Raw genomic sequence first — 13,576 nt, forward strand, 5'->3', positions numbered from 1 at the left:
ACGTAGGAATACGAAAAATCAGCAACATATGGAACAAATTACATAAATAAAAAAAACTCGAATACTGAAGTCGGAACCCTATACGCTTGCAGTAACTAAACTTTGGGTAGATACTGGAATGATTAGAAAAATGTTACACTGCAGTTTCTCTTCCATTGTCAATGAATTGAAAGGCGTAGATATTAAAGTTTCTACATGATTCAATGTCATATTCACCAAGTATCCACTAATATCAATGACTAACTAGGAAGATGATGCAGCGTTAAGTTCAGTTACAACACTTTACATTGGCCATGTACCCCCAAAAAGTTCGTTTATACTTACGAAGATATTCTGCATGTCAAGTTGCTGGAACACAGACACAATTACACAAATAAATAAACACGTACAGTAACTATAAAATCGCGAAAAACTAATTATTTCATAAGCGACCAATACTCACAGACGGAACGCAACGCAAACTCACACACTAACTCAAATCCAAATCCGTATTACAATGGGAAGAAAGGAGGATCTTTTTAAAAATACGAGGGACTAGTTTGTGCAATAAAAAGTGTTGTCAACTTTTCAGGTCGCCGGAACAAGCGCGAAGAAAAGCATTCGAGGGATTTTTTTCTATCTTATTGCTGCAGGCTAGAAGAACGAATGAACTGCCTGCCAAGCGTTGGAAACACTGAACAGGCAAACATGAATGGGCAGGGCACCTCGTTCACTGCCCAGAGACGGCTACGAATTTTGCGCTTTTCCATTGTGAGGGGACCGTCCCTTGCCTATGCTGTAAATGTTTGGATCAGTCAGTGACGTCACGTCTCCTGGGCAGAGCCGAGATTTTAATCTCTCCAACAGGACGTAGAAATATATTAACCTCGCACAGGGTGCATACCCTGTAAGTCTGGTTGCAGCAACGTAGGGGTTGAGGGAAAAAACAAAAAAAATATTTACGCGTATATACCGATGGTCTCTTCAGATGAACTTTTTATGTTAAAATTGTTGTGGGGCAGTGCCCTAGTTGCCCTTTATGTAGCATCGCCACTGGAATAAGGGTTTCAGGTTAAGATCTAATGAGAACCAGGCCTGTGGGGCTATGTAATAAAAAAAAAGTGGATTGGAGTGAAGTTTCGTTCAGCTTTGTCATTGAATCAAGTTTTGTTATGCTCTTGAAATTGCATAGACAAAAGATTTAGAATTAACTTTTCTTAATTTTATTATAATGATAATCCATTAACAATTTAAAAGGAGCTTAGCCTCGATTTACATGAAAAATTCAAACAATGAAGGATACAGGCAGTGCCTTAAATCATCTTAGTGATGTAACAGTACATTTCCTCACATTTGAAATATTCACATGTAAAGATAAAAAATTAATGTTACCATTTTTACTTACGATTTGGTTTGCTAGCTAGCTTCTGTTATCTTTACCATTGTTTTGAGAAAAGGGTGACACTTTAACTACACCTTTTCATAATTACAACTGTAACCAATAAATCGAGAGCTCTCACTGCTTTGTGATTAACACATCACCACTTTTCTACTGCATCATGATGAAGTCCTTAGTAATATTGCCCCCTTTATTTCTATGACAATGGTGTAAACATGTCCTTAATTTTGGAATTCTTAAGTATCTTTGCTGAAATTCTAGGACCCAAACTAGCTTAGGTGCTGCATCACTCGTAAAACTGTACATTAACAACAGTCACAAAACTTATATATATATACGGTATTTATTTCCTTTATCACGTGTGTACTTCCTTTGAATCAGTTGCAACGTCATGTACTGCTGCTTTGCAAAATTCTCACGAAAACTTGAATGGCCTTTCTCCAAAAAGCTTTCCATGCTCACAACTGTTGTTACTTGACCTGCGTCAAAATCTATCGCCCTTTGTTTGGTCTAGTCCATTTTTTTAGGAGGGAAATTCTTTTTAACTTTTTTCTTTCCGGACTACAAAACAATTGGTTACACCCAGATATAATGAGAACCAGGTGACAACAATAGCTCAGTCTTCAGAAGAGGCAGAACTTAGATATAATGCCTATGTTCAAGTGTGTCTGAAATCTGATCAAATGTAGATTACCATAGAGTACCTGGCGTGTGCTGAATATCTTGGCAAAGTTCACAAAGCAGCATTTTCAACTCGCTGTGCAAAGCTTTAGTGTCATTTCCTTCTTGATTAACTAATGATAATGTGCACAAATTTTCTATGCAGGAATACTTGCACTGCAACATAACTGTGCAATTCACTGGAACTGAAAAAGTTATACTATCTACATTCAGGCCGGTAGCCAGGCAGGGGCCAGGTAGGGGGCGCTCAGCCCCCTTGACATTAGGTAAAACTATTTTGTATTCTATTTTGTTTGAAGTGAAGAGTGAAAATGTAGACAGAATATATTTTTTTGTTTACAACTTCGTTCGTTCATCTTGTTTATGAGCAGACGCCTAAGCAGCGGCAAGTGTTTAGAAGATTCTCTAGACTTTAGAAAGTTCATTCATAGGGAGCCTTCTTTGTCTGTACCTTCCTTTGCCCTGTTGCAGCCTCTCGTTTCACAGAAATCTGCGACTTTCATGAAGAGAGAAGTGGGAGGCCCCCCTTCTCCTTCTCCTCGCTCCCCCTACTTCGCTGAAAGAAGGCAAAGAGAAAGAGAGAGAGAGAGAGGAAGAGAAAAAGAGGAAGAAGACCGAGAAAGGGAAGTTCTCCTCTTTCTCTCTTGTAGAAGGAAGAAGAAAAGAGGAAGAAGGGACACCTCTCTCTCTCTCTCTCTCTCTCTCTCTCTCTCTCTCTCTCTCTCTCTCTCCCGCCACCCACGCCCCTCCCTCCTCCCGCCGCCGCCCTCTAGCTTCTTCTCTCTCTCTCTCTGTGGGGAGGAGGGTGCACCCCCCGTGTGAGAGAGAGAGAGAGATAGAGAGAGGGAAGGGGGCCACCCCCCAACCCCTCTGGCAGGGGAGAACTGCCCCCCCCAAACACTCTCACTCTCTCTCTCTCTGGTGGTGGTGGTAGTAGTAGTACTCTTTCTCTCTCTTTCGGCAAGGGGGGGGGGTCCCACCCTCTCTCTCTCTCTCTTTTTTTGACCCCACCCACCCTCCCTGGGAGAAAGAGAGAGAGAGAGAGAGAGAAAGGGTCTTCTTCTTCTTCAATCCCTCCCCCTCCACCCCCGGGGGTGGTAGGGGAAGATCGGGAGGTGGAGGGGGGTCCTGCCCTCATGGAGGGTGGAGATCCACCCACACCCCCCGAGTGAGAAAGAGTTGCCCACCCCCAGGGGTGAGAGAGAGAGAGAGAGAGAGAGAGAGAGAGAGAGAGAGTCTCTCTCTCTCTGTGGGGGGAAGAGGGGCGCCACGGGAGCTCGGGGGGGCTTTCTTTCTTTCTATTAGTAGGAAGGGAGGGGAGGAAGGGAGGGGGGGGGCGAGAGAGAAAAGAGAGACCCAGGGGTCCCTCTCTTCTTTAGTAGGTTTCCTTTCTCTCTCCTCTCTTTCCCTATCTCTCTCTCTCTCCGAGAGAGGGGGAGGCTTTGGAGGAGAAGACGAGGGGGGTGAGAGAGAGAGAGAGAAAGGGGGGTTACGAACGGGGGCTGCTGAGAGAGAGAGAGAGAGAGAGAGAAATGAACTCCGCCCTTGGGCATCATCTATATCTCTCTCACTCTCTCTCATAGGGGGGTTGTGGGGGGGCAGAAAAGGAGAGACCTTTATTCTCTCTCTCTCTCTCTCTCTCTCTCTCTATCAGCTCTCTCGCTCTTTCTCTCCTTCACCCCTTTCCTCTCTCGGAGGGCGAGGGCGAGCAAGGTCATGTCATAATCCATATTCCTTCCGCATCTGTGTCAAATGTCAACAGATCCCAAGGTTTATTGCTTTGGCCGGGGGTGGAATGTACGGTAGGCACTATGATTGAAGTGAATATTGTACATTTTTACATGGATGATATAAATATCTGTATCATCAAAAATAGTATGGAGTGTGTATTAAGGGATGGTGTCAGTGGCAGTCATTAGCACTTCAAGAGATGGTTTAGAAGATATAGAAAAAAACCTGTAGTATTTGTAAGACATTTCTAAATGTTATATTTTAAATTAACTTAATGACCCCTGACACACATAATTTACCTTCATTTAATACTATTAAAATTTTGAAAAATGGACTTTGTTTACAAAGCCCTCCTCCCCCTGGAGGTCAGTTCTAGCTACGGGCCTGTCTACGTTACGTTTCTTTAATGATCATCGATGAATTGGAAGGCAACAAAAAGTACTTTCTCCTGACTGATGGCATGTTCATGTCAGAATATGGGTCTGAGCATTCATAATACCTGGGACCTTGTTTTGCAAATGCGATAATACCGAAATATGTTAATTGTTGCAAAAAAGTATTTATCTATGTGTTGACATGTTCTACTTGCATTTTTCATGCTTTCTAAATCACAAAATAATGTGAATTTGGCATAAAATGCAAATTGTTCCGTTTTTGTGAATTTCAACACATTTGTTCTTAAAAAAAATTTAAAAATACTGCTAAAATTCAGGTTTTTGTTTTTAAAAATATGAAATGTTCCATATTTATGTGTGTATAATGAGCACGCTTTCCAAATATATAATATGTTGTCAGTGTTATTCATGGAATAATTTTGACAGTTACATGAAAACATACATAACTGAACGATTCCTACACATTTTCAGCTTCTATCAGAACGTTTTACATCACCGAGCAAAGCAACAGAGTTCTGGTGGGAGTTCAAGTGCACACCTACCATCACTTGGGAACCGGAACATCAGTATTCGTTGCTTTAGAATAACATTCTCAAATATAGTTTACAATGTAGGAGTCACGAAAGGGCGTAGAATAGGCCTTGCAACTCACAAATTAAAATACTAAATGCATGGCCATGAATTTAGGTGGGCGACAGAAGTTTGCGCTGTTGCCACGACGGAGCACAACCCCATGTGTTCGGAGGTTTAATGGCCGTGTGCACAAACGAAGATCAAATTGTAAACTCGGATCGGGAAAGGATCACTGATAAATTCCATTGCATGAATACGGTTCAACACTTGATCGCGATCTAGGAACATCAAAACGAGTTTATCTTCTGATCGGCCATTCGCCACCGTTTTGGTGTCTGATCCTGGTTCACGATACTGACACTTCGACTGCAGGCAGTTGTTTTTGAATATATAAAGAGCGGAAAGTGATATCGAGGGTTTGCAAGCGCTAGAGATGTTGGCTGTACAATGGTGATCATTCGAGACATGTGTAAAGTAATCTAAAAATTGCCAAAATAATAATAATAATTTGTGGTTCTGTGCAAAGTCGAAATGTTTCTAAATACTGTACTTTCTATCCCAGACACAAAACATGTGCAATTGTATAAATTTACGAAAATACATGTTACTGGCTATTTACACGACACGACAATATAAATATATAAGAATTAAGAAATGAAAAATTCAAATACTTACCACAATACAGTAATAATAATAATAAAATATCTTTATTGAGCGGGCGAGGTTCAGCATATGCTGTTCTCTCGCGAATGCATTTTGTAAGGCATTGAAGTCCCGTAGAAGAAGGTTCCATGTTTTCTCCTTATCCTTTTGTCTTGCGCCGTCAGTTCTTTTTTAAGATTATTATTTCTTTACACCCTACTACATCCTTGTACTCGTCGACAAGGTTGATCAGTACATTTCTCAAATTCAGATAAGTTTGCGGCCCGAATTACTTTCTTCTCCTACACGTTGATACTTTAACACATCACACTACTCGGTGGGGTTCTTGATTGTCATTTGTTTTAGCCAACCAATCAGGTATAGCCTTACAAATTAATCTCGGATCATTTGAACGGAATCTCGTGAACGTCGTTTTTCGTTGGTGCAATGCAAATCTTTAAACCAAGTTCATTTAGAGTGGATTAAAATTGATCTCGTTCATCTGAACTTCGAAATAATCGGTGTTGGTGCACGCGGCCATAAGAGAATGAAAGATCTCGTTGTACAGTTGGTCTTTGTAATCTATGTGATGCAAACTGACAGTATTTGCTCAAAATGTCAGGGATGATATAAAAGTGGCCTGGAGAGAGACATCGGTCTGATGCTCGAACTAGGCAAAGCAGCCCTGTTGATGGTGACACACAGTACACGAGAACTAGCAACTCTTGACCCGCTCTCGCTTTGCTTTTCCCATATGTCGCACCAGCCACCCATTTTCATGGCCATGCGTTTAGTTTAAAAGCACACTGAAAAAACTGTGATTTTGGGTATATTTGGCAGAGAAGTGTACTCAAATGAAAATTCAAATTTTGGGAAAAATAACACCAAGTGAAAAAAAACAAACAATTAAAGTCCCTACTTATACCAAGTAGGCTCATGTCAAACATGTCTACTGATGAGAACCATACTACAGATACTTTCTTTTCTACCCATGAAATTCCATTTGACCAGCACACAGTCAGTACTTTATTTAGAACAACTATGAAAATCTTACTTTACTGAAAAATCCTTCACCAACTCCATCCCTGTAGTAGATGATTTTACATGGAGCTTGACCTTTGTTCTTCTCCATGAATAAATTCAGGAACTTTGTTACAATACTCTCCATGTCCTGAATCATCTCCACCCTTGGAGGTTGCAGTCTCCACTCAAATCCATATTGGAAAAGGGCTGTTCCCTCACAGCTTGCTACCACCTACAAATGAAAAATTATGAACAGTCAACATTTTCTATACTTATTGTGCATATGCAATGCAATTAACTTTCCGAGCACTGGTGTAGTAACCAAAGTTTGATTGGTTGATTTATTTCGTCTATGAATCAATATCATGAACATTGCAATATAATACTACAATGAAATACAATATATGTATACATGAAATATAGTAAAATATAGTGGAATATAACAGTCTAATGTATTGAAATAATGTATTGAAATGGACTTTTACTAATTTGTGTTTACAATACCATGAACATTAGAATATAATAAATAATATGATGCCAATACGAGCGCTATTTCTTTTTTCAACCTCCGATAGGGCATTAGATCATAACCACAGTGAATAGCAAACTGGGTTTATTGACAAAAGTTACGTACATGTATAATCTACTGTTCAACGTAATCACCAAGAAGATTCAGACATTTATCGTACCGATGCACCAGCTTTACAATACCCTCTGCAAAGAAAGGTGCCGCCTGTCTGTTGAGCCAGGTCTGCCGAAGCTCCGCATTGTTGTGGAAGCACCGCCCTCCCAGTCACTTCTTCGTTGCCAGGAAAAGGTGGGAAGTCACTGAGTGCCAGGACACTCAGACAGCATGCTTCTCCGGCACACAGTTGGCAGGAGAATAGATTGTAGCAGACATCTCTATGTGTCCATCTCTCAGCTTCAACTGAAGCGTTGGCCTTGGCAGTGGTGGTGGTAGTGGCAGGGGGGATGCCAATCACTCTGCATGACATCCCGCTTCCTACCACTTCACGGGCCTCCTGGCGGCACCATCGGAGGTTGAAAAAAAAAATAGCCCCCATACAATGCATGGTTTCAGTGGAATATAAGAACATATCGTGGAGTATGACACAGTGTAATGGAACACTGCAATGGAAATGCCACTTTATACCAGTTTGCACATCATGTTTGGATAAACTCCCTGGTGCAGTTTGTGTGAATTCATGTGATTCATCTGTATTAATCTTTGAGAACAGATTTTGCCTGAGAAATGGACATTTGCCCCAGATTGGAACATACTTTCTCTATCCGGTCCTAAATAACTGAGCCCAAAATATTGGCTTTGCTGTTGTAACATACTTCTTGGTGTATAGTCAAAGCTAGATCTATGTGAATAATCATGCCTGGATGTTATGTGTAATAGTCAAGCATTCACCATTAAATTGTAAGGTCTATTCCAGAAGCAAGTTGGAAGAAAAGCTGATAACTTGTGTGGAGATACTCAGAATTTTAAGTTGGGTTACATTTTTATGTGCTAAGCAGGGGCGATTCCCCCGTGTACGAAGTGAGGAACTTTCTACAGTTCATTTGTACCTTCTAGGAGTTTAACGCATGTTATAAAATTATGAGCGCAATGTACGTAAATTTGCCAAGGTTAGCTAATGTCAAGAGTTGACTGGCCTCGCTCGCTTCAGCAGCAACCCAAAGATGATGGTCACAGGCTTGCTGCCATTTGCTGAGGAACATCGGCGGTCATCCTACAGACAGATGGGTGAAGAGTGGAAGGGGCAGCGAAGGGAGGGCAGGGGGAGGTTGGGAAGTTCGGCGAGGGCCAAGCAACCAGCATCAGTTTCCTCCATCAGCGATGCCAACCCCAACAAAATGATACTAAACCAAGCACAATTTCATCTCTCTTGGCATAGCACCCTGTTTTTGGCATAATGGTAAAATCTATCATAATCTGCAAACTCTATTCCCTGGGAGAGGGTAATCGAATTTAAAGGAATATGTTTGCAAGAAATTAAAATAAAATGTTCAAATCTTATTTCTACTACACCAGTGGACATGTTTAAAATGACATGTTTAAAACAAAAGGGAGTATGCTGATCCAGTGGCAAGCTTTTTACAATCATGCCACAACCTATCCTCTATTTTTTCTTCATCCTGCCCAATTTAGTTTTTTCAGGAGATTTTATGACTTTATGGTAGGAAATGGGTAGAAAGTTGAGGGTAAACAATTTTCTCAAACCTTTCGAAGTTCTGTGTTTAACCCATGTCTTTTTTGTACAATTTTCAACAACTGGGGAGGGAAAATTTACACTATTACATAACTGTTAATAATAATTAGCGCAAGTTCAAAACTCTAGAAAAGTAGATGATGAATTAAATTATCCTAAAAAATAAATAATTAATAATAAATCCTAGCACAATTTAGAAGCATTTAGAATAATTTCGAAGTTTAAAGCAGCAATACAGACTGTGGCACCATCTCCAATGACGTCACCATGCTTCTCATACACCAAAATATGTCCGTAGCAAATTTCATTACAGTATGACCAATAGTTTGATTCTTATAAGCGAAAATAGGGGGCCAAGAGCGAGTGAAACACCCTGTACATCTCCACAGTGAAAATTGCTAACCAAATCAACTAAACATTTCTCAGTTACAAGGAAACTTACTGCAGCAACTGATGGCTTTCCAGAACGTGGAGCTGGGTGGGTCACATCTGCTCCAATAAGCATGGTAGGCTCATCTAGACATGGTCTGGAAAGAAAATGAAAACATTTTAGTGTTCAGTTGCTTATGTTACATCATTACCGAGTACTGTGAAACCTCGATTACACATTTTTCAGGGAAGAAAGGTGAAAAAACAACTTTAAATGTGCGATAATGTAAATTTGGGGGACATTTCATAGCTCTTTGCTCTACTGCAATCATGAACATTAAATGTACGACGGCTGTATACAATGATTGTCTAAACTGCATTGTGTTATCCTTGAAGGTGGTGGGTCCTAGTTTATACTTACACATATTAATTCTGGAGGCTGACGTAGTGTTGCCATCTCTGGCAATTTCCATATTTCCTCATGAAACCATTGTTTGGGGTTGTGTGTGACCCACTTTCTAATAGCATTATATAAGGCTTCACGGTCTAGGAATAGTGACCATGAAGGGGATATTTCATCCCATGGAAGAGGGTATAGTTGCCTGGTGCCAGGTAATGGAAATAGGGCAGGTGCGGAAGTACGAACCCTGGTGACTGCTGCTCAGTTGGAGTCTGTTTGCTGGTGTGAAAGTGCATTGGTGGTCATCGTGAACTATTTGTTGCAATATGCAGTGACTCAAACCAAAAGTACAAGCCTGCCACTCAGTCAAACAAAGTTCAATGTGAAAGAGCACCAGGCTCCGTGAGATTGAGAGCCACTTATACAACACTGATAACAGTGGCGTATACTGGGTTAAAAACCTGGGCAATCGCACCATATCATAGTGTTCGAATGGACAAAAATTTGCTGGTGGAGGTGTTTTTTTCTTCTTTAGCTCATTTGGGGTGGGTGGTTGAAGTGATGTGACATTGTGATTAAAAACACATACCTCATAAATAAAATGCTCATTTTGTGAAATATTTATGTAGGCCTATATAAATATAAAACTTCTACCTACCTATTTTTCCGATTTGAAGTTCGGGGTCTCCTTGTTGACGCAGTGGTAACGTCACTGCCTTGAAACTAAGGGGTCCCAGGTTCGATACATGGTGGTTTGGATACCACTTTAACTGTAGTTCCGATCCCCATTAGCTTATCTGTGCATAAAGTGGACATAAAAGAAAAATCCACAACGATTTGTAGCTTATCATCAAAATTAAGCTGAATAGACAGCTTATTAATTATGCTCCTTATTTCAGTTCACTTCACAACACAGCACATATCATTCACAAAAATTCAATCCACTCACTACTGTATTCATCACAACGATGCCTCTAAATAAATTCCACGCACCAAGGAATCCTTAAAGACCACGGGACGCCATCTAGATTCTAGACTAGAACTGGTCATTGTCATTTCAGTAATTTTTAGATGCACTCATAAACAATTCCCTGTCAGCCAACAATTTTCTCTTCCCTACTCTAAAACTCCAGTTGTTTGAAGGTCAACAACCTCTTTTTCAACTCATGTGAAAGCATTCAATGATGTTCTTGTCCCTGCCATATGCCACACTTTCCCCTTGCCTGCGATAATTTGGCTTCAAAATTCCCCATTCCTGAGAAAATTACATGCTGAAAAAATTGGTTTGCAAGATTGACTCAGACTGTTGAGGTAGTTCAGAGGGAATTTTCCCGCCATGTGCAACCCTGTTCTCCCTCCTGAAACAGTTTGGCTCTAAAATTTCCTGGGGAAATTACATGCTGGGGAAAAATTGGTTTGCAACATTGATCGGGTGATCCTTAAGATAGCTCTGTCATGTTTGCCCGTCACCCCGTGGAGTGTCCCCAGCCATGTAATGTTTCCAACTCCTAAAAAATTAAGTTCATCTTATTGAAATGAACAATTTTGAGCACATTTCTGATAAGACATTTTTTCTGTATTTTGGTTACTGAGTCTGGGCTTCACAGGTAGCCTACATAGCCCTGAATATATGCCCCTGACTGATAAAAATATTCCCACCTGAGGTTGCCCAGGAATTACTCTTCAAAACAAATGTGTTTTGTTTAATGTGCTATCCATAAAAAAAGTCACCATTTTATATATGTATAAACTAATGATTTAACTGGATATGAAAGGAAGTACAACTAAGGGCCGGTTTTTCAATGTTCAGTTAAGGTTCATGTTAGCACGTAACTGAAAGTTTGTGAAAATTTCAGTTTTTCAATGTACTGTTAGTTCGTAACTGGAACTCCGGTGGCGATTATCTTTACTGGTACTTCTTCTTGCAGTTACCAGCCTAACTGGAAGTTGCGAAACAACATGGCTGCCACATGCAGCTATCGAAGTTCTACACTCGCAACTTCAATGTCAGATTAAACAAGATATGATTCATAAAAATGTTAAATTTGTACAGAAGAAGACTTCTTTTGTTTGGCAGAGCTTACCAATGTCCATGCAAATATGGAAATTAAGCAGCGTACTTGCTAGAATTCGCTTGGTGAGGTTGCGTTGGAGAATTTGTCCATTGTGACAAGGATATCCGTTCTACCAGGTGGTTGAATCTCCAAACGGTAATTTGCTGCAGTGGTTAGCAGCACCACCTTGCGGAGCGTGTTGTGTTTTGTAATATGAGTTCGAACCCTGGTCGCAGATATATATATATATATATTTTTGTCAATTATTTATTACGTGTGTTGCCTTCAATTCATGCTTTATTGTTAAACAATCTTCTTGGAAAAATATTACAGTAAATTTTAAAATTATTATTACTCGTACCTTTATATTTTTAGAACGACCTACAAATCATGCTTACTGACATGTCTTTTCTCGCTCAACAAACATGCATAGAGAGGTGCAAAGCATGCAGTCAAATGTACAATATCTACATATTAATAATGTTTATATCAGCAGACAGATATTATTAATGTTTCGACTTTTGAGTTCTTCACGCTTCTTCTACAAAAAAAGTATCTGCGATTGCGCATCATAACAGCATTCTCCCCCCCCTCCCCCCCCGTTGGAATTGACTTTTATTAGAAGAAAGCCAAATCTGTAGTGCTTGTTTTCGTTAATTTATTTCTTAAGCACGCAGAATGTATATGCGGCCATTGTTCCAATAGTTTCTCGTATGTAAGAACGTGCTTTCGAGTGCGGCACGCTTGTAGTTCTATATTTGATCGCCAGGCTGTGTGCCAATCCACGCAGTTTGAATCTATACTAATAGATGGCGTGCAAATCGATTCCCTATTTTTCGCACTTCAGCATTACCAACATACTATTTTCGAGTACTAACTCCCAGTTACTTTCTCATTGCTAAAACCGGTGCTGGTTAAGAGTGGCTGGCAGATAGTTAACAGAAAGAATAACTGGACATTGAAAAACAATTAAAGTTCCTTTACTTACACTCATACACTAACATACACTCACTCTCTCTCTCTTACTCACCTGAAAGAGTGTCCTAATGTGTGATTAATTCCTCCCAGTTTTGCATTGACTTTCTGTATGACATTTAGCATAACTTGTGTGTTGCACTTATACTGAACAGTCTGAGCTTTGAGGCACTGTGTTAGAAGACCAACTTGAATTTCTGAGACTAATTTAACAGCTTCTGTAAAAAAAAAGAAAAAAAATTAATAAATAAAAAAAAATAAAAATTCTTTCCACCACTGTAAAATATAAATGCTTGATGTACTGACTGTTTAATCATATTTTGTTTGTATAATAGATAAAAAAAATGCTTCCTTTTAAATTAATTCAATGAAAAAAGAATACATATGGATGTTCCATTCTTTACTCTTACAGTGAGAACCAAACACTAGGGATTTAACAAAGCTGAAAATTCACCGATGCCTATATACTCACCGATCATTTTTGGAACCGATACCGATGGCGATATTTAACCGATTCCGATACATAAGGTTATTACACAGAAATGATATGTGATTTTCAGCATGACAAAAATAAATTTGCTATGTACATTTGTATTGCATATCATATGTATACTGTATACATATATATTCTCAAGTGGCCGCGGTGGCTCAGTCGGTAACGCGTCTGACTACCATGTTCAAGGTCCCGGGTTCGATCCCCGGCCGGTTCAAATCCGGGAACTTTTCTAACGATGGAAGCAGCCCCGGCGCCCACCCAGCGTCAAATAACATGGGTACCTGGGGAAACCTGGGGGGTAATCACATCACCCACGACCGGATCAAGAAAGTGTGGGGCATTACCCCCACACCCCCTATACGCCTTCATGGCGGCGTGATGCTAAGCACAGGGGAACACTTTACTTTACTTCACTTTACTTTATATATTCTCAAGAGATGCGAATTTACATTTGCATCTACAAAGGGTGGTTATGTGAACCTTTAAGAAGAACATGGATTCTCAAGAGATTTAACATTAGTACACAAGCAGCTCTTTGAAATGCAAAATGAATTCCTTAATGTTGGAAATTTACTGCTGCCAGATTCAACTTCAGAAACACAAGTTTTGGAAGAACTTCAGGAAGTAACCTACTTCTTCT

General features: G+C 40.0%; 1 protein-coding gene across 1 annotated transcript in view; it reads right to left on the reverse strand.

Moving 5' to 3' along the window:
* Nucleotides 1-13,576, reverse strand: part of LOC145978177 (protein argonaute-2-like) — an 87,454-nt gene that overhangs the window by 21,160 nt on the left and 52,718 nt on the right. Inside the window, exons 13-15 of the mRNA XM_083110617.1 lie at nt 12,496-12,658; nt 9,085-9,169; nt 6,455-6,655 (exon numbers count right to left, since the gene is read on the reverse strand). Coding sequence (XP_082966743.1) covers nt 6,455-6,655; nt 9,085-9,169; nt 12,496-12,658 — 449 coding nt within the window. The remainder of the gene's footprint in view (nt 1-6,454; nt 6,656-9,084; nt 9,170-12,495; nt 12,659-13,576) is intronic.

This window comes from Lepisma saccharinum, chromosome 24, assembly GCF_977018435.1.
Source record: "Lepisma saccharinum chromosome 24, izLepSacc3.1, whole genome shotgun sequence".
NCBI classification, from domain to species: domain Eukaryota; kingdom Metazoa; phylum Arthropoda; class Insecta; order Zygentoma; family Lepismatidae; genus Lepisma; species Lepisma saccharinum.